We start from the raw sequence: 24,689 nt of genomic DNA on the forward strand, positions 1-24,689 counted from the left end.
ATAAAATGGACAATATTAAATGTAGTGACCTACCTGAGCAGATGGAGTGAATTTTTGGCAAAGTCCTGCCATGCATTATGGTAGGAAGTGTCTTTTCCAAGTGACCCTATGTTTTTTGAAGAATCTTACTGCTCAATGAAAGTTTCCATGTTTGAATGTATGCAAACACTATATGTTAATCATGTAAACTGTATTTAATGGTTCCATTCAATTCAATTTTATTTATGTAGCACCAAGTCACAACAACAGTCGATTTAGATCAGGGTGCTCTATATTGTAAAGTTAATAAAAAACCTTCCATGCCATCATGTAGACTACTGCAAAATGTATGAAAATCAACATATATGCTGAAAAGTACTAAAAAAAAAGCTATTTTTGTTAAACTGTAGAAGGTGACTTGATTCATTCATGCTGCTTTAGGTCATGCTACCTGGGTCGTTTGCCCATTGTCTTTGTGTTTTTGGACTCTTGGACCTTGCTTTTTATTGTGGTGATGTATTTTTCTTAGTCTTTATTTCATATTATTTAGTTTCCTTGTGCTTCCTAGTTTGTGAATTTCTAGTTCTTAGTTACTTGTTTATTTAGCCACTTAAGCCCCATGCCCCCCGGTACCGGGGGCAAAAAGGAGGCGATCACGTTTAATCGGTTATAACGCGGGTTGAGAAATATAAGTCCAGACATGTGTGGTATCCACAGAAACCTCTGAATCTCAGCTAAAATGTCATATAAACCATTTCTACAACCACCAAACACACCGAAAACAAGCCGTGATTAAATGAGCAGTTACGTAAATGCGCAGAAGTCCGCTAAACAAACAAAACCGAACCAGAAATTCTACAGACTTCATGTAACCGGCTAAAGACAGGCTGGTTAGCTTCCAGAGCTATCACTGACTCCACACACCAAGTTTCACCACGATCAGACCAAAATTCACTGAATGACCCGCAAAAGAAGACCACAAAAACACACAGCGGCGCAAATGCGCTAAGACAGAAATTGGCTTATCGTCCTGATTTCCTCCATTATTTTTCGGCGGTAGCCGGTAGCCACGTGATTACCAGTAGTTACCATGCCTACCTAGCCGCATCAGAGCCATTTTCTGTCAACAACCTCCATTTTAGACCCACCTACAGACACGTGACTGGACAGACGCCACATGCAGTAAATTTGGGCCCACGTGGGTTTTGGCATTGCAACTTCTGATTGGTTGAAGTGACGTGAATGTGGCATAGTTACAGTGAATCTATTGGCTCAAACGATTAAAAAGAGGTGTCAATCACGCAAATTGACCAAAAGAAACCAAAGCTACAGCCCCTCAGATTTTAAAGGGCCAGAGGCCAATCAAACGCTCTATGCGCACTGCAGAAAAGGGCCATTACCATGTAAATGTATGGTTAATTCTTCAAAAATATTTTAAAAAAAAAAAGCATTTTTAGGACTGTTAATAAAATTTATTAATTTCTCCTCTTTAATACCTAAAAAAATCAACTGGCATGGTGTCCAACTGTGTGCCAAAATTGGACATTTTTGTACAACGTCTGGATATTCATGTATTGACAGGGCTGTAATTTTTCACTATTTCACTTTAGAAACATAAATCTTTGCACAGATGATGTTTATATGTTGGTTACTGAATTTCTGGAACCAAATGTGATCTGAGGCATATTTTTAAAAGGGTTATATGCTAAATTTTTTTAAAAAAAAATTAGGCGAGGATAAAATCTACTTACTTTTTCTGTGTTCCAGTCTCAGTAACTTTGACATAATATCTGCTTCAATATTTACACCTCTGATGAAATTTCCCAAGTGTTAGCTTTATTTTGATACCAAGATTGTAAGGACAGAGTTTGTAATTGCAGAGAAATAATCAATTAAATTTGGGCATTACATTTTCGAGCAGGAAGCTCAGAAACCCCCTTGGGGCTTAAGAGGTTAGTCTGTTCCCTTTTTGTGTCTGTCACTGTGTGTCCTCCCCAGCATCTCCTGTGTTAGTTATTTGTGCCTGTCTTGTCTCTATGTTTAGCTGTCCGTTTCCTCAGTCATATCTCTGTGTGTCTGTCAGGTTTCTCTCGCCCTCTCTGTCCCTCGCTCTCTGTCTGTTTCCTGTTTTATCGTGATAATCTCTTGTCTTGCTTGTGTTAGCTTTTCTTGTTGTTTTGAGTTTGTTCTCCAGCTTCAGCAGTGAAGCTGTTTGAGTTCAGTTAGTCTGTGTCTGCATTTTGGAGCCTCTCTCTGCCTGCCACACACCTTCACATGACAGACTGGTGAAAAGATGTGTAATTTTTCAGCTTTCTGTTGTGAATTTGTAACAAAAAAATAAAATTTTTTTCTTCATTGTTTATTATTTGCAGTACTGTATGTGAGCAGAATTATATGCCATTTTTTTGCATATGATAATATTTCACTGTTAAAAAGAATAAAAACACAATGATAAGATGACAGCAGTGTAATGTATTGAACATACACATTCTTGTATAATTAGCTTTTTTAGAATAAAGATTATATATATTATATATAGGAAAAATAATGCAGCTTTATTATTATAAATGTAAAGTGCTTCGAAATTGCTAATATAGTTTCTTCAGTTTTAACCGACTATAAACAGCTCTGTTAATACATCAATGTGGAGGCTTATTAAGAGTGTTAATGTCTCAGTCACTTTCACATTTCAGTGCAATGATGAATTACATCAAATGCCCACAATAACAATTACTGACTAAGAAGAGCATGATGTGAGAAAGAATTATGAAATAAAAATAGTTTGTGGAGGTAGATAAATATGTGTTATCTACAATAATAGCACACGTTTAAACACACACACGCATGCATACACACACGTACACATGCATGTGTGTAAGGAATTCAGCGCAGTATTGAAATGATGTTGAAATAAAGCATTAATTAAGCATAAACTCTTAAAATATTGTAGAGCAGCGGTCCCCAACCTTTTTTGTACCATGGACCGGTTTATTTCTGACAATATTTTCATGGACCGGCCTTTAAAGTGTCGCGAATAAATACAACAAAATAAAACCAGTACCAATTTATTAATAACACATGGGAAAAGACCCAGGGAAACCAAGTTAACAATAAAAAAGATTTTAAAAAATGACAAAAACAGATCAAAAACCCTAAAAAAACCATACATTTCACACCCGAGACTCAACTTTCGCAGCCCGGTACCAAATGACTCACAGAAGTTCTTCACTTTGTGATCTAACTAAAGTTAATGTGTGAGAGAAGATAACTTGAAGGTGGCTATGCATCCGATACAAGTTAGGGACTGAGTTGTAAATAACAGAAAAATAAATTATCCATAAATGATGAATGGAGTTGATGAATGTCTGTAAAACAGAACACGCACAGCAAATTTGTCACATATGAGTAAATGTGAATAAGGAGTAACTGTCACCTCCAAAGCATTGTGGTGATAAGGTGAGATTGGATTTAAGTTTTTCAGTCTGGGTTAAGATTGGAGAAGGTTGGCTACTACTTGCGAATATCTAAGCAAGGTCATGAGTTGTGGTGGGTATGACCCATGGCACCACGACAGCAAGGGAACCCTTTTAGCTGTTATAACATAAAGGAACTTAAATAAAATTATGGTGTTTTGTGAATCACAAAGTGGTTATAATTCCAGGGACATGTTTACTGTCTACTTTTGGCATACCACACACACTGAAGCTCTGGTGGCTTGTTGAGTTTTGTGGGGTTTGTTGTAGTGGTGTATAACTTCTAAGTGTGATCAGTTCCTTTTTCTGTTTTGATGATCTTTAGACCGTTTGTTTACTTCAGTATGTAAGTTCCTGTCAGGCTTTTTGTAGGTTGCTATTTGAGTTTAGCTCTTAATTGTTTCTTGCATAATAGTTTATATATTTAGACCTTGTCTCCGTGTTCAGTGTTTTCCTGTTGTTACTTCCTGTTTTATTTTCCGAGTACCCTGTCTCACAAAATAAAACAGGAAGTTTTGTTATACTTAGTTGAGTTTTACTTCCTCCCAGTTCTTGTCTTGTTTCCACTGTTCCTCCTCACCTCTTGTGTGTACTCAAAGCCTCAGTTTGCTTGTGTTTTTTAATTGGGTCATACTGTGTTCCTGTGCATTCCTCCTAGTTTGCTTTTCCTCCAGTGCCTTTCCTATTTTATTTATTTGCATTCAAGATCTTTTTACTTGCCATAATAAAGACCCACTTTTTTGTCTCCTCTTTTCTTGAATATTATGATTGAAACTTACAAATATGTTTAAACACATAAATTCTCTTCAGTCACTTTTCACTTAACATCCTCAGCACAAACTAAGCAGAGAAGCCCCTGCAGCTGACTTCACCTGGAAACAGTCAGGTCTACCACTATGAGACTGTCAGGGTAGTTAGGGGAAAAATACTATGTCTACACGTGTCTGTATCTATGAAAGACGATTAAGGCCAAAAATCAAATTTTTATTCAGATGATTTCTTTTTTCAAATCTTTTTTCAAACTTTCAAATCCGGGCATTGTCTGTAATGTTTTAATGTTTTAGTCATCATCCTCGTACTTCAGGCTTAAAAGTGTTCAGGGTAATTTATATTATGCCTTGTTTTACTTTTTTTTTAAAATGCTGAGTCTTTGCATTGTTAAAACTCGATCAACCACAGAGCGTAGCATTTTATTACATTCCTATCTCTTAGATATCGCATTAAGAACACACACACACACACACACACACACACACACACACACACACACACACACAAAGTGAGAGAGGAATACTTAAAAAAAAACTGACATGAAACCTTCACCTCGGATGTGGGTTGACAAAAGTGCTACATTTTTTATCAGTGGTGGACACTTGCAAAAGAAGTGACTTCCTGAAAACCAGTTGTAGTTTGCAAAGATGTGATGAAGCTTCAAATAAACTAGAGTTAGCTGGTTAGTCATGTGGCAGCCAGGCAGGGTTCAGAAATTATTTTAAGGTGCACAAAGAATTACTGAAAAACTTGTTTTGTAATCCTAAACTGGATAATACATTGAGTGAGCTATGGCAACATTTGTAAAGTACATGATTTTCCTTTTGGCTGCGTTTGCACATTATGCAACAGAACATCTACTTTGAGTTCTCTTTTTAAACCACAGACATGAAGAAGCCATATAAGGCCTGTTATATTGAACCCATCCTGCTGAAGACGTTTTTTTTAACCCTTACGAGACCCGTTTGGGTCCCTTTTTTTCTCGAGGGTCTCGTAATGGTTAATAAAGGAACGAATTTGCAGTCACCTATATAGAGTAGAATAGAATAGAATAACCCTTTATTGTCACTGTACATGTACAACAAATTGTTGTACTCTGTGGTCTTTCAAGCTCCTTGGTGTTGCTGAGTATTGATAAGCACACTGATGCTACATACTAAAGAAGAGGTGTCACATCAGTACACACATCACTTCAGCAAAACAACAGATACTTGTGTCTGTGAAGGTTCTCAGTCATCCAGGTCATCGTAGAACAGATACTTGTGTTTAAAAACTCTCGTAAAAGTTTTTTTATTCAATCAAAAGTAAAACAAGCAAGTAACTATGAAATGTACTCAAAGCACAAATTAAAAAGTAACTCTATGGATATTGCTTGGACATTTTGCAATTTTTGTGCAATTCTAAAGGAATCTCTTATTACAATAATAAAATTACAGACTCTTCTTCATGATAAATTCTAATAAGTGTACACAAGCAGAGAAAAATAACAATAATTAAAAAATAGATCTATTTGCTGTTGCCTACATTGCAGATGGGTTACTGTTGGAGCTAAATTTGATGTGTGTCATCTGGTAAGGTGTGGAAAAAGGTGCATGCAGCAGTGTCACTTGTGAACCAGGGTCAGAAATGCATGGAATTAGAGCGAGTAGAAAGCCAAACAATTATTTTGTTTTTGTAGTTTTTGTTACCAGAGGTCACTTTGTGGATGAATTGTGTTTTTATCATTCAGTTGTTTACTCATCTTTCGCAGTTTTGAAAATCTAGATGACAACGTGTTCAAAGTATTGGAGAATCACAGTTTTTTTTTACCAAAACAAGTTTTAAAAGACTTCACTTCCCTCCTGTGAACTGTTTGGTGGTTTGTTATCCACTGCAGTAGTAGTCTGCACACCAACACAGGAAAATGAGTTGAGGTCAGCAGGGGTGTGAACACTAAGACTGGTCGTTGTGGTGCAGTGTGGGGAAAAGAATAGTCTTAGAAACAAGTCAAGATAATTTCTCTTGTGAACTCCAGTAGATTTATTTATTTATTACTCTGTTTATTAATTTTCTTTGCTTGTATTTACAGGCTATGATTAGCTGATTGTGCTGCTGCTCTTTGTAGATTTAGCCAAATGAATTCAAAAAGATAAAAGCAGATGTTATAGTTCAACTCCTACACGGTATGAAGCTTGCATGAAGGTTGAAGTGAGTGAGTGAATCATCAGCTAAATTTAAATGTGTGTCTGTTACTTGTTACACTGACCTTCTTCACCTCAGCTGCTCTTTACCAGCCTGAATTCTATAGAAGTGTAGGTTACATGAACTTAGTCATTTTGGTAATGAAAAAGGTAAGTAAACATATCACAGAGAAGATTTTGCCGACTTTGAGAAGTACTGTACCCCTCATCTCTCTTTGAAACTAATAAGGGGTCATTCATCAGTTTGCACAGTTTATTTTAAAGCATGACCCTACTCGAACATTGTAAAACAAATAGAAACATGTTGAGGTCTTCGCGTGTGGTGAGTTCACCGATCGACATCTCCGGCTACAGAAAATATCTCTCCTATACATTTCATGCTTTGTTTCTGCAGTTTAATACAGATATTATAGTTTTGTATATTTATAAATGTGGCTACATTTATCTGAGAGTCTACTATGTGTGTATGTGTCACGGATGTGGCGGCAGATGTGTGGGGTGGTGAGAGAAGGATCCAAGTGCAGGCACTGACTTTACTGCGAGTGAGCTTTATTTACAGTGGATGAGATACAAACAGAAGCAGAACATGGCAAAACTAAACTAAACAAAGACCTAAACTGGGAGGCAACTACAGAAACTAATACAAAGGAACCAAAAGCCTGAGAGGAGTGTTGACCAGGGGACAGAAAAGCCTGAGACGAGGAACATGGAGAAATGACATGGATGAAATGCAGACGAATACACAGAGGAAGACACAGAACTTAAATATTAAACAGAGGGATAACATGGGAATAAGACATACGAGGAAAGCACAGTTGGGACAAATCAAACATGACGAGACTTATGGGAAGCAAAACTGGAAACATTAACAAACAACACGGGACTATCAAAGTATAACAGGAAACGTAAGACAGGCACAGAGACATAGACTTCACACTGAAACAAGGAGACATGGCTGACAGGGGAGAAAGAGGGAACATGGATCACCGGAAGAGCACAGAAACCAAGAGACTAGAAATTCTAAATAATAATAAAGGCAACACTGGGTGACCGACCCAGAACCAAGATAGTATATTTGTAATTATGTATAGCATGTATAAGTGCTTGCACTCGCACATTGAGCAGAAGCACAGCAATACAAGCAATTAAAAAAAATTTAATGGAAAGAATTGAACAGCAGAATTGAATTGTCAAAGTTGGTTGCCCGCCCAAATCATATGGTCTGCTGCTGTCGCCTCTTCTTCCTCTCCTTTCTAACATCTTTCTCCATCTCTGACTGAAGTTATCTCACGTTTTTTTTCTCTTCTCATTAAACACAGCAGCTGCAGCTTTAGCTAGCTGAGGAGTGTGACTGTGCAGCAAACTGCACAGAAAGTTTGTGTGATTACTGATGTTTATTGGGCTGTTTTCAAAATTACATCTAAAATTATCTGCCACCTAAAAGCAAGCTAAGCCCTAGATATACCAGCTAGATATAAAAGCACCAGAATCACAACTTCCTGACACTTTTACCCTGTAGAGCAGTGTTAATAGTGTTGTAAATAATGCATAAATGTTTTTGGCTTCTTTTATCTCTATAATAATTCATGATGAATACATCATTAGTGTATCCAGTGCTTCTTTCCTAAAAATCAGTTTGATTTTTGAAACTAAAATGATTTTCAAATCAGTTTTGAGCAACAATAACTGCCATAAAGAGTCGTAAACCAAAAGCAACAAGCTTGAAAAAGTAAGAAGTAGAAACTACATTTGTGTTAAAATCCAGGGAGTAAAAGTAACTGAAACTACAGATACCTGAAAATTCTGCTCAAGTACTGTAATGAAGGATTTGTACTTTGTTACTTTGATTGACTGATGTTACAATCTACCTGAGTCCATTCGTTTATGATGACAATGTACCGATCTTCTGATGGCTGCTTCCAGAACGATGATGCACCACATCACAAAGTCCAAAAGATTTTAAAATGGCTCCTGGAACATGAAAACAAGTTCACTGCAGTCAAACGACTCAAATCAGACACAGGACATAATCCTGAGGCATCCTCCTGATAGGAAATGCCCACCTTGCCAAGGAAGCATTCAGAATGCATCCAGATGTCTCAGCCCTCCTTTCACTATGGAGACCATATCTCTAAGAGAGAGTCGAGACACCCTATAGAGGAAGCTCTTTTTCTCTGTATGTATCGGTGATCTCAAACTTTCAGTCACTACCCACTGCTTGTGGCCATAGTTGATATTAAAAATGCAGATGCTTTTGTGTTCAGCTCTCTCTTCATCTAACAAACTGGTACAGCATCCGCATTATTGCAAATGTTGTACCATTAAGTCTGTCAATTTCTAGCAAAGATGACAAGATTCTTATAGAACTGTGTCAGGTGCAGCAACTCCTTCCTGACTCGGAGTGGGCACTTCACTTGTTTCTGACTGAGAACTACAGCCTCGTACTTTGGATCTGTTAAATCTCACTGTGCTTCACACTCAGCTGAAAGCCGTCCCGGAGGGCTCTGCCTGAAGAAACCTGATGAATCACATCGTCCATAAAAAGCAGAGAGGTGACCCTGAGGCTGCAAATCCAGCACAGTCCCATGCACACTTTAATATCCTTGACAGGATAAAGAGCTGGTCCAGTGCACCAGGAGGATAATCAAACTATATCTCATAGACCCAAGGTTTGTCTCACAGAGGGAGTCAACATCTTCAGTCCGCTGGTGTAGAGGGGTGTTAACCAAGGCAGCCCCACAACATCTACAACCTTGAGAAACTCAGGGCAAATATCATCCACCACACGAAGACATACCTCACTGACCTCGACTTACCTCGTCCACAGTGATTGGTCATTCACCGCACTTCCTGTATGGGAGGTGTGTGAGTGGGTTTAAGGGGGTGATAATGCCATTCATGTCACTACATGCCCACTGTATACATTGTGAACAGGAGACCATCTTGCATCAGTCAGTCTCTGTTTATCAGAATCAGGTTAACCGTCTGGCTTAGCAAAGGTTGCACATTCACACGGCATCAGTTTCAGTTTCCCTCATTCAAATAGCTTATGAAAGAAAACAAACATTTGAAAAGATGTGAAATGTTGCACCTTGGATATGTTAACACTGGTGGGAAGTTGGTGCAAATGAGGATGACTTTATGTAGATTGTAGTCTGATCACCTCAGCATACAACCACAGTCAGCTGGTTATTCCTCTACCATTTAGGTGAGGTTTTAGAAATTCATTATTTTTAGATCCTCAAAGTAGTGCTGAACATAAAATTGTAATTTAAAATTGCTTCACTTTTGGTTATGTGTGCACATCAGCGAGGTGGGGGTACATGGTAAATGGCCTGTACCTGTTTAGCGCTTTACTTAGTCCCTAAGGACCCCAACGTGCTTTACACTACATTCAGTCATCCACACACAGGTGATGGCAAGCTACATTGTAGCCACAGCCACCCTGGGGCGCACTGACAGAGGCGAGGCTACCGGACACTGGCGCCACCGGGCCCTCGGACCATCACCAGTAGGTAACGGGTGAAGTGTCTTGCCCAAGGACACAACGACCGAGACTGTCGGAGCCGGGACTTGAACTGGCAACCTTCCGATTACAAGCCAAACTGCCAATTGCCAACTGGCTCAAGAGTACATATTTAATCCAGGCCTGGAGACCAGCTCATGCCTCTTACAAAAGTGGCACATTAGCAAATTTTCTCACAGATAGTATGAAACAGTTCAGAGGAAGTCAGATGAAAAGGAGAAATGGACTTTCTATTTTTAGATTCTTTTTTTTCAAGAAGAAGGTTTTCTAAACCATGCTTTGGTGAGTCGGACAGACACTTCATTTTAAATGTTTTTTACATTTTCACTACAGTACTATGAAAAGAAGTTGACACTGTACACTCAATAAACATTTTTTAACCAAAACTTTTAGTTTCACATCAGCAAAGAGGAACAGATATGAGAGAGTTTTTATTTTGCTATTTCTTATTTTAAATAATATTCAAAATTACACTAATTTGATCTTGTTACCCAGAAACTAATAAACTTTCTAGTCTGTTTACTGTGAGTTTTATTATTGTTTATTTGAAATTAAGAGGTTAATTCACATTAAACCATACCACCACAGTGTGGTGTAGCATCAAACAGACAGTGCTGTCAGTGTTGCTCCTCCTACTTAAGAGTTCCTCTAAATGAACCTCTTACATTGGAGCAACTGTCTCATGATTTCTGCATTTTGCTTTCATCTCCTTCTCTGACACTATCAGCAGAAGTAATACTGAACTCATGTGTCATTTATGTTTTTCATGGGAGTGACAGAATGAACTGGATAATTAGTGCTACACTATTCTTGTCAGGTAAGACAACTTTGTGCATTCTGAGCTTGTCTTTTGTTCTCTAATTATAAGTTTATGCAAACAGTGAAAATATGACTTTAGTGTTTCTACTAAATAAAGCACAGTGACATTTTTCAGTAAAAACACTATATATATTTCTTCTGGTATTAAAAAGCAGGTACGACATATTAGAAGGGAAAAGATATCATTTAGAATTACATTTGCAATGGTCATGTCCTTACTTACATTTCATTACTGCTGAATCAAACTACCTGCTGAACTCTACAATCAGCTTAGTTTGACTACAAAAATACCTTGAAAACTAAAATGTTTTGTTTTTCTGTTGTTGATGTTTACTGAGTGAAAAAAGTGTTTCCTAAATAGTCATACTGAAGAAAGTAACTTCATTATTTATCAAAAGCAAACAGTAGAACTGGACATAATTTCATGTGTTCATTTGACATATCTTATTTGCGTTCACTCTGCGGTCCATCTCATCCCAAACCAACTCGACTGGTTTTAAGTTACTGTGGAGGCCAGGCTATCGGGCGCAGCACTCCATCACTCTCTTTCTTGGTCAAATAGCCTTTACATAGCTGGAGGTGTGTTTGGGGTCATTGTCCTGTATACAAACAAATGATGGTCCAACTAAATGCAAACTGAATGGCATGGCATACCGCTGCAGGATGCTTTGGTAGCCATGCTAGTTCAGTGAGCCTTCAATTTAGAATAAATCCCCAACAATATCACCATCAAACCTCCTCCTCCACACTTCATGGTGGGAACCATGCATGTAGAGACCATCCCTTCACCTTTTCTGTGTTGCACAAAGACACAGCAGATGAAATCCAAGATCTCAAATTTGGACTCATCAGACCAAAGCACAGATTTCCACTATGTTCATTCCTTGGGTTTCTTGGCTCAAAAAAATCTCTTCTCCTTGTTTCTTTTCCTTAGTCGTGGTTTCTTAGCAGATATTTGACCATAAAAGCCTGATTCACACAGTCTCCTCTGAACAGTTGATGTAGAGATGTGTCTGCTACTGGAACTCTGTGTGGCATTTATCTGGGCTCTAATCTGAGGTGCTGTTAACTTGCGATTTCTGAGGCTGGTGATTTGGATGAATGTATCCTCAGCAGCAGAGGTGACTCTTGGTCTTCCTTTCCTGGGGCGGTCCTCATGTGAACCAGTTTGGTTTTTGTGACTGCACTTGGGGATACCTTCAAAGTTTTAGCAATTTTCCAGACTGTCTGACCTTCAGTTCTTAAAGTAATGATGGACTGCTGTTTCTCTTTACTTAGCTGATTGGTTCTTGCCATAATATGAATTTTAACAGTTGTCAGATAGAGCTGTCAGCTCTGTACCAACCTGACTTCTGCACAACACAACTGATGGTCCCAACCTCATTAAGCATGCAAGAAATTCCACAAATGAACCCTGACAAGGCACAGCTGGGAAGTGAAAACCATTTCAGGTGACTACATCATGAAGCTCATTAAGGGAAGCGTTTGCAGCGCTGTCAACAAAGCAAAGAGTGGCTGCTTTCAGGGATCTAAAATATAAGACATATTTAGAGTTATATATTTTTTCTTTGCTACATAATACCATATGCCTTACTTACTGTATTTGATGTCTTCAGTATGTATATACAGTGTAGAAAGGACCAAAAAATAAAGACAAACCACTGAATGAGAAGGTGTGTCCAAACTTTTGACTGGTAGTGTATATCACAAGGTTTTTCTTTATTCCTTTTAAAGCCACAAAAAACAAGTTGAGTGTGTCATGCTGATGAGGTAGATTTTTAGATAACTTTATATTTCTGGAAACTAAGACATCATGAAGCTGTCATTGTTGAACAAGCAACAGTGCTATATGATGTCATACTGACTGTTCTTATCATGTCTTAGCTTTGTTTTTGTAACAAATATAAACAACAGGACAGTTTAGGTGTTGCTTTGTTTTCAACAAAGATTTTGTTATGTGTGGTTGTAGATTTTCACTATAGAATGATTATGTCAGAAAATATTTAACTACAGTGAAATTTAAATTTGAATTTTTATGGGGAAATTTGTTCTGAGCCACAGTGTGCAGAACTTTAAAATGTCTTTGGTGCTCTCTAGTGGTAACAAAATAAACTTATGGTAATAAAAATAGAAACAAATGAACGCAATGTCACGAAATTAATATATTGTTAGTGCTTATTTAGTGCTTATTGTTACTTGTTTTTAATATAGTTTGCTTCCAGTCTAAAAAGGGCCAACTGAGTAGAATCTGAGCCAAAAGTACTGACAGGAAACTGCATGCTTTTGCAGAGAACAGGAAGCGTGCAGACAGAAAGTGAAACTAAGCAGAGTGTTTTGATCAAAACTGTGTGTTTTGATCAAAATGTTTATTTTTACGTATATCATATATATATGTACACACACATATATATACACACACATATATATATATATACGCATGTAGCTTGTAATACTCTCAGACCTGAGCTTGTGTGTTTGTGTGGCGGGTCTCCATTTCCGGAAATGTAAAAATAAAGATCATTTTTTGAGCTTGACCACTCAGACTCCAGTCTTTCTCTGTCGCCAAAAGAATTCAAAAGAAAGGAATTTAATAGCAACTGATATATTATACATGTATACTCATATACTATCTACAGTTTCCTATGTGTGATGATAATTAGAGGCCTATAACCACATTATCATCCTTTACAGTGGCTTTAAATAAAATTACTGATGTCCTTCTTAATTCTTTGATTCTCAGTGTTAAAAGCTGCACTTGGTTTCAATATTGATCCTGTGGCTTGGAAGACCCTGAGTAACCCTGCTGCTGGTTTTGGCTACCAGGTGGTGCAAAGACAATCAGAGTAAGTCAGGACATGCATTGTTATGTTGAAAGCGGGTTTACAGCTGCATGTTTACCATTACTGCTATTTATTTTTTATTTATTTACCATCTCTGTTATGCTATATGGACATATGGAGTTTATTTAATTAGAGTTTGCTTTCTAGACTTACATGATTGACTGGATTTATTTTGTTAGTTTGCTCGTCAGTGCTCCACTGGAACAGTATTCACAAAATGGAAGAGGGAAAATATACAGCTGCAAAACCTCTTCCCCAAACTGCCAAAATATACAGTTTCAAGGTAGGTAACCATTCATTTCTAAATGTGCTAAAACTCGGATAGTATTTTGCCATAAAAATAGATATCCATAGATCCTGTCACATACATTTGTTTAAATCAAATCACAGTTACAGTAGATTTCCATATTAGATATCTTAGTATGTAACGTTCAGCCTTAAAAATGAAATAAACTTTCCAACTGATGATAAAAACAAGAAAACATTTCTTAAATTTTGACAATAGTGACGAAGAAAAGTAAAACTGAGTTTTGTTTTGCATTCCTTCATTTTGAAAATATTTATCATGCCAATTCATGAATTGTGGCACTTTGTAGTTCTCAATTTGAATATTGTTTTCTTCCTTACACAAAGTGTATTTTAGGAGTGTTTTAACACATTTGTAATGATTTCAATACAGCACCAGAGTTTGCAGTCAATATGTCGCTTGGTTTGACAATGAAAAGTGATCCGACAGCACAAAACACTGTGGTGAGTTACTTAACTGCAGACATTACCAGTGATTGTATCTCTCTATATCTATCCCTATATCTGTATATTTCTCTGTCTCTCCCTCTCTTCTTTAAATAGACTAAAAGTCAGCAGATTTTAAAGAGTTGTGTAGGAATTTCTAATTAATAATTGTTTAAGTTACAAAAAATACTCAACCTGCTGAATTATGGCATCTTGGCTTTGTCTCCTCTCAGGTGTGTGGTCCAACCATTCCAAAGGACTGCAGAAGCATCACCATGTACAACGGTGTGTGCTTTCAGATGGAAAGTTTCAAAAGGATCAGACCACCCGTACCTTCTTCTATTCAAGGTAACAGTAAATGGTCTTTGCCTCTCTGTCTCTGTCTCTCTCTCTCTTAAACAAACAAACACACACGCACACACACACACACACCATGTATATCATTACTCATGTTCTAAGGGGACACTTTAAAGGGACTATGTTTAAATGTGTGGCATTCACTGACCCTTGGTAAAGGGTCAGTGAATGCCATGCAAGATATGAGTTTAAAAAAATATAATTCTGAATCCATCTCTTTGACAGAGTGTAGAACACAAGCAGACATTGCCTTTCTGTTGGATGGTTCAGGCAGTGTATATAATGCTGATTTTCAAACAATGAAGAAATTTGTGAAAGATCTAATCGAATCATTTCTCTCAAGTGACACACAGGTGAGCAACTGTTGTCCCTCTGTCAGTAAAATCATAGCAAAGACATAAAATAGCTACATTTTTATTTCTATTAAGTATTTTTTCTCTCTTTTTCAGTTTTCTGTTTCCCAGTTCTCTACTTCACCTGAGGTTCACTTTTACTTTAAGAAATTTTCCTCATCTGGATCAGTGGAGACTGACATCAATGACATCAGTCAACAGGAGGGAGCTACTTACACAGCCGAGGCCATCAGATATGTTGTGTAAATAATGCAGTTATAATAGTGAAGAACTGCAGATACATTATTGTCCAGTTGATTTTTTTCCATAAATCTGATCACATTAAGTACTGTGTGGACTGTATGACTGAGGGAAGCCTTTTAAAAGACACACTGTACACAAACTTGTGCTTCAGAGTGTCATCTTCTACAGAGAAGATGATATGGCCCCAACTAAGGCTAAATTCAAATATTTGCTGAGTTTAATTTGAAAAAACAAACAAAAAAACTCAAACAAGCAAACAAGCAAACAAACAAACTTGTATAATGTTGATTTGTGCAAAAGTTTAAAAAATTGCCAAAGAGAATGACATGCAGAAATAATAATAATAATGCAGTTTACCTGATTGTGTATAATTTACAAGATCAACTGTAAAACAATATTTTAAAATGAGATTTGTTTTTTGTTTGACAGGAACAATGTTTTCACACCACAAAGTGGTTCCAGACAAAATGTGAAGAAGGTCTTGATAGTAATTACTGATGGACAATCTCATGATCGGACTGATCTGAGAGGTGCAGCACAGCTAGCAGAGAGTAAAAACATTGTTCGATTTGCTATTGGGGTAAGTACTTCCATTATTTAAACCTGCAGTATGTTGACTTTTACAGTAATAATGAGTTTTATTCAGTAGTCACACTACAGTCACATTATGCTGCACTATAGGGAGAAAAGTCCTGAACCACTCACTCACTACAGCTCCTGAAGTTGCTTGGCCATAGAAACCAATGTTATGAAATTCCTGTCGCACAGTTTTTGTCTAAATGTTTCCACTTTGGAATAATACCACATAGAGTCAATCATGAAATATACAGGCAGACCAAATAAAATTTGGTGACTTGTTGCAGCAGTGGGATCATATTACAGTCCTACACTTAAATTCAGTGAGCTCTTTAGAATGACTCACTCATTCACAAATATTTGTAAATTCAGACTGCATGGCTAAGGGATTGAATTTTTCATGCTTGTAGTGATATGACTGAAAAGCCGAATTCAAAGATATGTGTGTAATACAAATACAGCTAGTAGAGGAAAAAATATGTGTAAAAACTATTTTATAGCATGACATAAATGCTATCATGGATTTAGGTTCTATTCAGTGTTAGAGAGTTTAAAACCTGTTTGTAAATCAAGTGAAGTTTAACAAATGTATTTTAATAAAGTGAGCAAATAATTTTGCATAGTATGAGGACTCAAACATGTTTGTCAACAATCGTAGGTGGGGGGTGCATTTGCTAACCCTGATGCCAGAAGAGAACTGGACACCATTTCATCGTCTCCCTCAAACAAACACGTCTTTCAAGTGCAGAACTTCGACGCACTTGAAGTAATAAGACAGAATCTGCAGGACAAAATTTTCTCAATCGAAGGTACAAACATAAATTTATTGTTACAACTTTGTAAAAATTCCTGTAAATGTTTCAAAAATTAAAATAATTGCGCTGTAATAAATGCTACTTTCAGCCGCTCACTTATTCACAAGGGATTTTTTCACATTCATTACATGGATCTGTGTCCTTCTGGAATTGAAGCAGTTCACTTTCATTTGTTGTGTAAAATGCTACAATAAGAAGCAACTAAAATTAGTACATTGTATTAACTTTATTGTACTGTATTCAGTAAAGTCACATGTAAAATCAAATGTAACTTTACATTTTGTGAAATGAGCAATAAATGCTCAGTAGTTTTAAAATAAACTGTAATTTTTTTTTAATAATTACTTGAAGCATAATAAAAAAAATGAATCTTCAAATTGAATTTGACTCATCGTGTCTCTCTTTTACCTTCTCATTTATTTTTCTGTTACAGGATCTCAAAGCAGTGGAGAGTCACTGAAAATGGAAATGTCTCAAGAGGGATTCAGTGCAGTTTATGTGCCCGAGGTAATTAAAATTACCTGAAACTCACCAGACAGTCTAGTCATAGAAAGAGAGATTCACATGTGCCTTTGTGGCAGTTTTTAGGTTCTAATGGCAAATACAGGTTAAACACAGTCCAGATTTTAAATGTAAAATAAATTGTGTATAAAATGTATTTTCTGTCTGCACTGTAGGGAATTCAGATGTCTATTGTTGGTGCAAACCAGTGGAAGGGAGGCTACGTGCAATACACAACAGGAGGCCATAAGCTGAAAACATATGAGGATGTGTCTTTGGAGCCTGACAGTTATCTTGGTAAGAATAGTTTGCAAAACAGACATAATTTAAAAGGAGGAATCAGGAATCTTAATCTGTCTTCTCCTTTTGAAAACCAAAATTCTAGGTTACTCCATGGCGATTGCTAAATCCTGGCATGGCTCTCTGACAGTTGTTGGTGCTCCAAGATATAAACACAGAGGAGTTGTGTTTGCTGTTAACAGAGAAAACTTGAAAAACCAAAAGATTGAGCCATTGGCATCACAGGTATGCATTTGTAGCAAGACAGATATGAATTAAATTATAATTTCCATAGAAATTATTATCTCAGATACAAAAATAATAATATCTTCCTTACACAGTATCAGACTGGTGAATATTTCGGGGCAGAGGTGTGTACCATGGACATAAATAACGATGACATCACTGATCTAATCTTCATATCAGCCCCAATGTACATGGAGCCTGATAGAGAGGGAAGAGTTTATGTTTGCACATTAACTGGTTTGGTAAATCAGTTTTATTTACTGCAGTTAAATTAATCGGTTTATTTTTCAAATTGTTATTGACCATATAATATTCACTCTCCTCTTTTCAGTTTGTGGAGTGTAATTTTGATGATCCGTTAGTACTAAGAGGACATGCAGCTGTCAAAGGAAGGTTCGGCTCTTCTCTTGCTGTGCTGCCTGATCTAAACGGAGATGGATTCATGGATTTGGCAGTTGGAGCACCTTTGGAGAATAATGGTGAAGGCAGCATCTACATATTCCACAGTGAAGGAAGAGGAAGAATCAGTCCTACTTACTCACAGGTACACAACATCAAAGTACTCACAAAGATGTCTAAACTCATCTATCAAGTAAAGTCAATATTTTATGAAATCTGATTAATTAAAATATTTCAGAGAATAACTGGCTCTGAGGTCCAGTCAGGACTGAAGTTCTTTGGCCTTACAATCAGTCAGTCGTCTTTTGACCAGAGTGGTGATGAACTTCCTGACTTAGCGGTGGGTTCAAAGGGTAGAGTTGCCTTACTGAGGTAAGTCCAGGTAATGGTCAAATATTTAGGTACAAGTTCATTATTATAAGAATGGCACATTTACAAATATATTTTATAAAAAGCTTTAATGATTTATGTTAAATTATTACATAAATCATTAACAATAATTCAGAGCATTTCTATTTTTTGGGGTTTGGGGTATGATTTAGACCTTTTTCAATGCTTATTTTCTGACTTTCTAGTGCTTCCCAGTGTTTCCCTTTATACTCAAACTTCCCTCTGTGAATTATTAATTTATTATTTTCAGTTGTGTTTTGTTTCATTGTTTCCTATATCCATGATTATCTGATATTTTATACTGTCTGATACTCCCTCTGTTCCTTGTTGCATCTTCCCTCTAAATAAGTCCTATGATTTCTGGTTTGAATCCCTTGCTTTTTTTTTTTTTTTTTTGCTTTTGTTTTGAAAGTATTCAGCATTAAAGCTGCCTTTTCAGTTTAGATATCATTTCTCAGGTCCATATTTTCCCTTCCACACAGCTTAACCCAGAGAATTAGATGAAATCAAAAGTTCTCTTTCAAAAAGGACATCCTCCCCTTTAACAGGAAGAAACCTCTGGCTGAACACGGCTCAGGCAGGGGCAGCCATCTGCCATGTCCTTCACACGTGTTTTTTTTACTTTCTAGATCAAGACCCATAGTAATGGTGAGAGCTGAGGTATCGTTTAGCCCAAACAAAATCCCTACACAGAATGTAGACTGCTCAAAACCATTAGAGAATACAGCTGAAATCTGCTTTACTATGAGCAGAGTGTCTACAGTCGACACAGGTTAATCATCCTTCTCTCTTTTTCTCAATCACTGCACATCATTTTATTTTTATTGTATTTAAACTTGCAACATTAAAATCAAATTCTATTCCTCTATTTTAGCTCGAGCAATGATTGATTACACTATAACACTGGATGCCACTCGCAAGCCTCCAAACAACCGAGCTTACATCAGTGGGAAACAACGAGAGCAGTCTGGATCAGTTACTGTTGACTTAGGAAGACAACAATGTATAACTATAAAATTCCTCATTGAGGTAAGATCTAATAGCAATCTTAAAATAAAGTCCTTAAAAGTCATTAAACTTAAGATTTTATTTAATTAATTTTATTTTTAAGACTCCTGCAACATTGAATCTAAACCTCTTCTTGCAGGCTTGCCCTGAAGATGCTCTCAATGAACTTTCCAATGAGCTCAAATTCATTTTTAATGGTTTGGCCTCAAACACCAACCTCAGACCAAGTCTTACCCCGCAGGCCCAAACAACAACCATTCATCCTGTGAGTAAACTTTTAAAAACCCTATTAGCTGACCAACTGAGGCTAGTCTTTATGAAGTTATGAGAAACTTTTAGGTTTGCCCTTAACTTTACTGAATCAATTTTATTGTAGGCATGCAACTGACTGATACTTCTTTGAGCGACTTCTGCTCAAGTACTAAATGAGTCACCATTAGTGCATTGATGGCCTGTTTAAAGCTGAGCCCATAAAGGCCTCCTGCCTGTTCAGAAATAAATATCAAACAGAAAAAAAAATGTGTTTTTAAGTCACACATATGACCTTCCTCTTAGTATTTATGTATGAATACAAAGCTGACAGCAAAAAGCAAATATGAAAACCTGCAAAAAGAGACTTTCAAGCTATCGCCACAGTGATTCTACTTTAGAAACATGAACAGGTAGAAACAGAGGCTGCAGCCTGACAGCTTATCATTTTGTTACATGTTGAACTTCAGGGTCTTGCTGCTGACCTGAGGTCGACATTCACTCAGCTAACATCACTCTGGGTACTTGCATCAGCATGTTGTCTGTGGAGGTGATTACAAAGAGCTGAAGTTGTGTTAGCAGCATAATGCAGTTGTCATGCTCTCATTCTTTATAAATGAAAGTACTGTCTATATCCATGCTGTAGAACACACCTTTATTTTCCTCCATGATGATTCTTGTGTGAGTACAAGTGGAACAGATAAGTGAAATCAAGAGGCAAGCAGACTAACAATTCCAAGGAATTGAAATTTTGATAACCTTTCTTAATTCCCTCCCTTAACCTCTTCATTGGCTCAATTGGTCAAAAATCCTTCTTTTGGTTCATAAAACTCCAGAACAACTGCTTCCCCAGTCTCTCAAAAAACCTCACATCAGATCAAGTGCAGCGTTTTGAACTGTTCTCACGATGAGATTAGAAGTGTGCTAAGCGGGGGTTTCTGTTACTGTGGCTCTGTGTTTACATTCAAAAAGTCTCAAAGTCCTTTTAATTTGTGCAGGGTTGCAGTTATTAACTGTGTTTTTTGTGTGTATATATTAACTTCTATTTTCTGTCTTTGTAAAGTTTTATTTTGTTGATTTTATTGCCTGTAGACCTACATGTGGTAGCACATTGCATCACCATAAAACCACTTATTTAGTCTTTAAATAATGTATAATGTGTACTTTTCCATCATGCTCTCTTCCACAGTTAGGGTTTGAGATCAACTGTGGCACTGATAACAAATGCGTTGATAACCTGAAAGTGGATTTCAACTTCACCAGGTGAGGCACAGTTGCAAAACCTAAGCTTTGCTTGTGCGTCTTGTTTTCTTCAAATGTGTTGTTATTTGCAAGCTGTACTTAATGTCACTTAACTTGTCCTTATACAACCATTATTAATATTTTTGAAACTAATGACGCTGTTGTTTTTTGTGCTACCCATATGGAAAAGAAATAGAAAAAACTTTTAAAAGACTTGCATGAGATGTGGCTTACTTCATATAGTAAATCACATAAGCCTTTTATGATTCACTATATGAAGTAGGCCACATCTGATGCAAGTCTTTTAAAAGTTTTTTCTATTTCTTTTCCATATGGGGAACCAGCAAGTATTAGAATGTTAACTCAGTAAGAAGGGATGGATGTTTTTGTTTTTTTACATTTAGCATCAGTATCTTAGCAAAGCCATTTACCTTACTGTTTGAGCAGAAAAATAACATGGTTTATCAAAGCTCAAAGTGCATTATATTTGATATACTGTGACATTAGTATCCTTCTAGTCTTGTCTTGTTTTGCCTTGTTCTCATCGGGCTTTGTACTCTGCCAGATCCTCGGAGGTTAAAGTGGGTATTGAAGAGCTTTTGAATGTCACAGTCTCAGTGGAGAACAGAGGAGAAAACTCCTACAACAGCCGTGTTATTCTCACGTACCCAGCTGGACTCTCCTACAGGAAGTTCACCATTCAGCAGGTAAGGCATCAGGATCAAGTCTGTTTTAGTTCATCACTGATCTGCTGCTCTTCCAATCCATTCAGCAGTCATTTTATTCCTAATAAAGGGAAGAATTGAGTGCAACTCCTTGGACAGTGAAGATGGTTTATCCCGGGGAAGGACAGACTGCACTATTGACAAGCCAATTTTCAAGAGCAAAACTAAGGTGTGTTTTTTTTTTGGTAATTAATATTTTTTTTTTGTCAATTCTTTTTTTCTGACTTTTGCACAATTTAAAGGCAAAGAGAAGTCTCTCATCTTTCTCATTCAATTAAGGCTTCCTTCATTGTCTCCTATGGGATTGACACCAATAGTCAACTTGAGAGGAAGATCTTTATCACTTCAAATGCCACCAGGTAATGTTTCTTTGGTACAGATACTCTTAATTTATGCAACAGCACCAGATACAGAACAGATTTTTTTTTCTTTTCTCTTTCAGTGGAAATCAGGAGCATGCACCTACAAGTGAACTCTACAAAAAGAAATCGATTGATGTAAAATACAGCATTTTTATGACATTTGAAAGGTGTGTGTTGTTATGTTTGTAACAAAAGAAATCACACAGTAACAAATGTTCTATTACATAATGTATATTTAAACCTCAAAATATGTCTGTTTAGCTCACTCAGCTATAACAATTTCACATTTGGGAAGAACGATTTGAAGAAACCAGTCCAACAGTCCGTTAAGGTAAAATATAACTTCTATCCTCTTTAAAAGTTTATTGTATGATTTAGACCTAACTCTAATTCATTTGGTCCTTTATTTATTTAGGTAACAAATGATATCAGAGCGCTTAATTTCACTGTGGTGATCAGGGTTCCAGTGAAGCTTGGTGAAAAAGACATTTGGGTGGATTTGAGTAGCCTACAGGTAATATATATATGTAATATATGTTTTAGCTGCTGAAACTACAAATAGTTTAAATTTTATTGTGGATGGATGCATATGGTAAAATTAAGACCAATAAAACTTAAATCAAACATGTCAGATTCCAGACTGTCAGAAAGGAAATGACGAAGAACCAAGTGTCAGAGATTTTGTTCCAAAGATACAAAAGGATAAAGTGGTGGTAAGTATGCCTCTGCACTTTACCTGTTCAAATTTAACCTGATTGTAGATTTAAACAAACAAGCAAAAATCACATTACACTGGCTCACAGTTTGTGTTGCATATTCTCTTCTTTAAATCACAGGATTGCTCCTTAGCCACATGCAGAGTGTTCAAGTGCAACATATTCCTGGAAAGACTGCAGAGTATGACGTACAAAATCTCTGCCAACATTAGTTCACGATGGATACAGCAGGTAACTGGAGGGATTATTGGGTTAAATGATAGATTTATTTTTATTTACAACTGTTAAATCTTTAAGCTTTACATTTTTTCTTAGATTGGGCTTCAGTCTGCTAAATACCTCTTGACCAGCACAGTCAGTCTGGAGTACGACAAAACCCAGTACATCTACTTTTCAACAGGGTCTGACATCAATTCTCCTGTTCGCAAGGTGTGTACACATTATTTTCTCTCATTTTACTTATTAAGAGTTTCATTGGTATCAACATCCTGTCACTTCATCTCTCAGATTGAGGCAGAGGTAGAAGTTTACCCTGAGCCAGATTTCACCAAAGAGATCGTTGGAGGATGTCTGGGAGGGTTGGCTTTTCTGGCCTTACTCACAGCTGGCCTGTATAAGGTGAAAGACTCTTCTTACACTTTTTCAACTAATCAGTCATAAAGGTTTTAGAGAACATATCCTGTTGAAAATAGTTTAAAGGTTATTATATTTACTCATATACCTTGATTATTTTCATTCATTTTTAATGCATGATTGTTACATTTTGGCTTTTTTTGCACTCCTAGGCTGGATTTTTCAAGAGCAAATACAAACAGATGATAAATGAAAATGCTGCAGATGGTCCGAGTCCTGGGACTGATGCAGGCGCAACCCTACCAGAGTAAAAAAAGATCACATATGTAGTTGTACATTTAATTTATATGAAATCTATAGATCCTCTGGATAGTTTTAGGACTGAACATGGTAGGTACAAATGTCCATTCTACTACATTTGATTGATCGAACAAAAACAGCTTGCTGTGTCTAATATCACTCATTCAGTTTCCTCACTGGTGGTCAAGACATTGAAAACAGGGTCACAATACTATATTTTTGAGGAATCCTTCTGCTCACCTTTCAATTTAAATTACTGCAAACATTGTACAGTGAAACTAATTGTCATGCCATTATGTACTGTAAAACTTATCAAATTCAATAGATATAGTTAAAAAACACTTTGCTTGCTTTTAAAAAAAAAAAAAAAACTGAACTTGTGAAATGTGACTTGCTTTGTTGAGAAATAATGGACAGGGTATGCAATGTTTTAGCTCTGTGATGTGACTTTGCATAAATATATTTCTCATACGTCAGTGTTTGTTATTTGCAATATGTAAAAAAAGATTTTGTTTTTTGTTTCATATGATTAAGTTATAATTAGAACGATAACAGCAGTTTAGATTAACCATATACTCGTATCATAAGTTTATTAAAAAACAAACAAACATATTGTCATGTTGTCTTTAATGCGTGGTCAGTCATCCAGATAAGAATATACTTGTAGACATGACAACACGGGCTTGATAACATGAAACACACAGACAAGAAATACAAGTAATACTGACACAGAGAACAAGAGCAGACTCACACAAAGGGACATAGATGAAAACCTAAACCAGAATAGCACTCAGCTATATCCTAACTGATAATACCAACACAAGACTAACATATTTTCAATATAATATAAGAAATCAAAAATACAAAATGAACTCAAAATACTGTGTCACAGACCCAGCAATTCGAAACAACAACATTGCAGACGTGGAAACAAAGCAACTGTGGATGGAAGTTTCAGCCTGTCTTAGCAATGCAAAGCACCCAGCATCCAACATCAGTGTGGAGGAGAGGAAGGAACTTACCTTGGATTTTGTT

At 36.7% G+C, this 24,689-nt stretch overlaps 1 protein-coding gene across 1 annotated transcript; it reads left to right on the forward strand.

Annotated features, from left to right (window-relative positions):
- Window positions 1–10,621: 10,621 nt before the first annotated feature.
- On the forward strand, window positions 10,622–24,266 carry LOC146381699 (integrin alpha-M-like). The gene is made up of 30 exons (XM_084937800.1): window positions 10,622–10,746; window positions 13,489–13,591; window positions 13,768–13,871; window positions 14,268–14,338; window positions 14,554–14,668; window positions 14,903–15,030; window positions 15,127–15,272; window positions 15,703–15,853; window positions 16,508–16,658; window positions 17,098–17,171; window positions 17,342–17,462; window positions 17,551–17,690; window positions 17,786–17,932; window positions 18,022–18,234; window positions 18,328–18,461; window positions 19,109–19,251; window positions 19,354–19,508; window positions 19,627–19,752; window positions 20,926–20,999; window positions 21,544–21,685; window positions 21,774–21,872; window positions 21,983–22,062; window positions 22,146–22,232; window positions 22,327–22,396; window positions 22,481–22,579; window positions 22,698–22,778; window positions 22,902–23,012; window positions 23,097–23,210; window positions 23,289–23,399; window positions 23,567–24,266. Exons 1-30 carry the CDS (start codon window positions 10,710–10,712, stop codon window positions 23,663–23,665), a joined length of 3,426 nt encoding a protein of 1,141 aa, XP_084793926.1. The 5' UTR covers window positions 10,622–10,709; the 3' UTR covers window positions 23,666–24,266.
- Window positions 24,267–24,689: the final 423 nt, after the last annotated feature.

Source organism: Perissodus microlepis, chromosome 8, assembly GCF_051167445.1.
Source record: "Perissodus microlepis isolate ML-2025 ecotype Zambia chromosome 8, ASM5116744v1, whole genome shotgun sequence".
NCBI classification, from domain to species: domain Eukaryota; kingdom Metazoa; phylum Chordata; class Actinopteri; order Cichliformes; family Cichlidae; genus Perissodus; species Perissodus microlepis.

Excerpts from the sequence above, each read along its gene's own strand:
- LOC146381699 (XM_084937800.1), top strand. The coding sequence starts at position 10,710 with ATGAACTGGATAATTAGTGCTACACTATTCTTGTCAG. Across the intron at positions 16,659-17,097 it reads CAAAATTTTCTCAATCGAAG|GATCTCAAAGCAGTGGAGAG; the intron begins GTACAAACATAA and ends TTTCTGTTACAG. Across the intron at positions 21,686-21,773 it reads GGAAGTTCACCATTCAGCAG|GGAAGAATTGAGTGCAACTC; the intron begins GTAAGGCATCAG and ends TTCCTAATAAAG.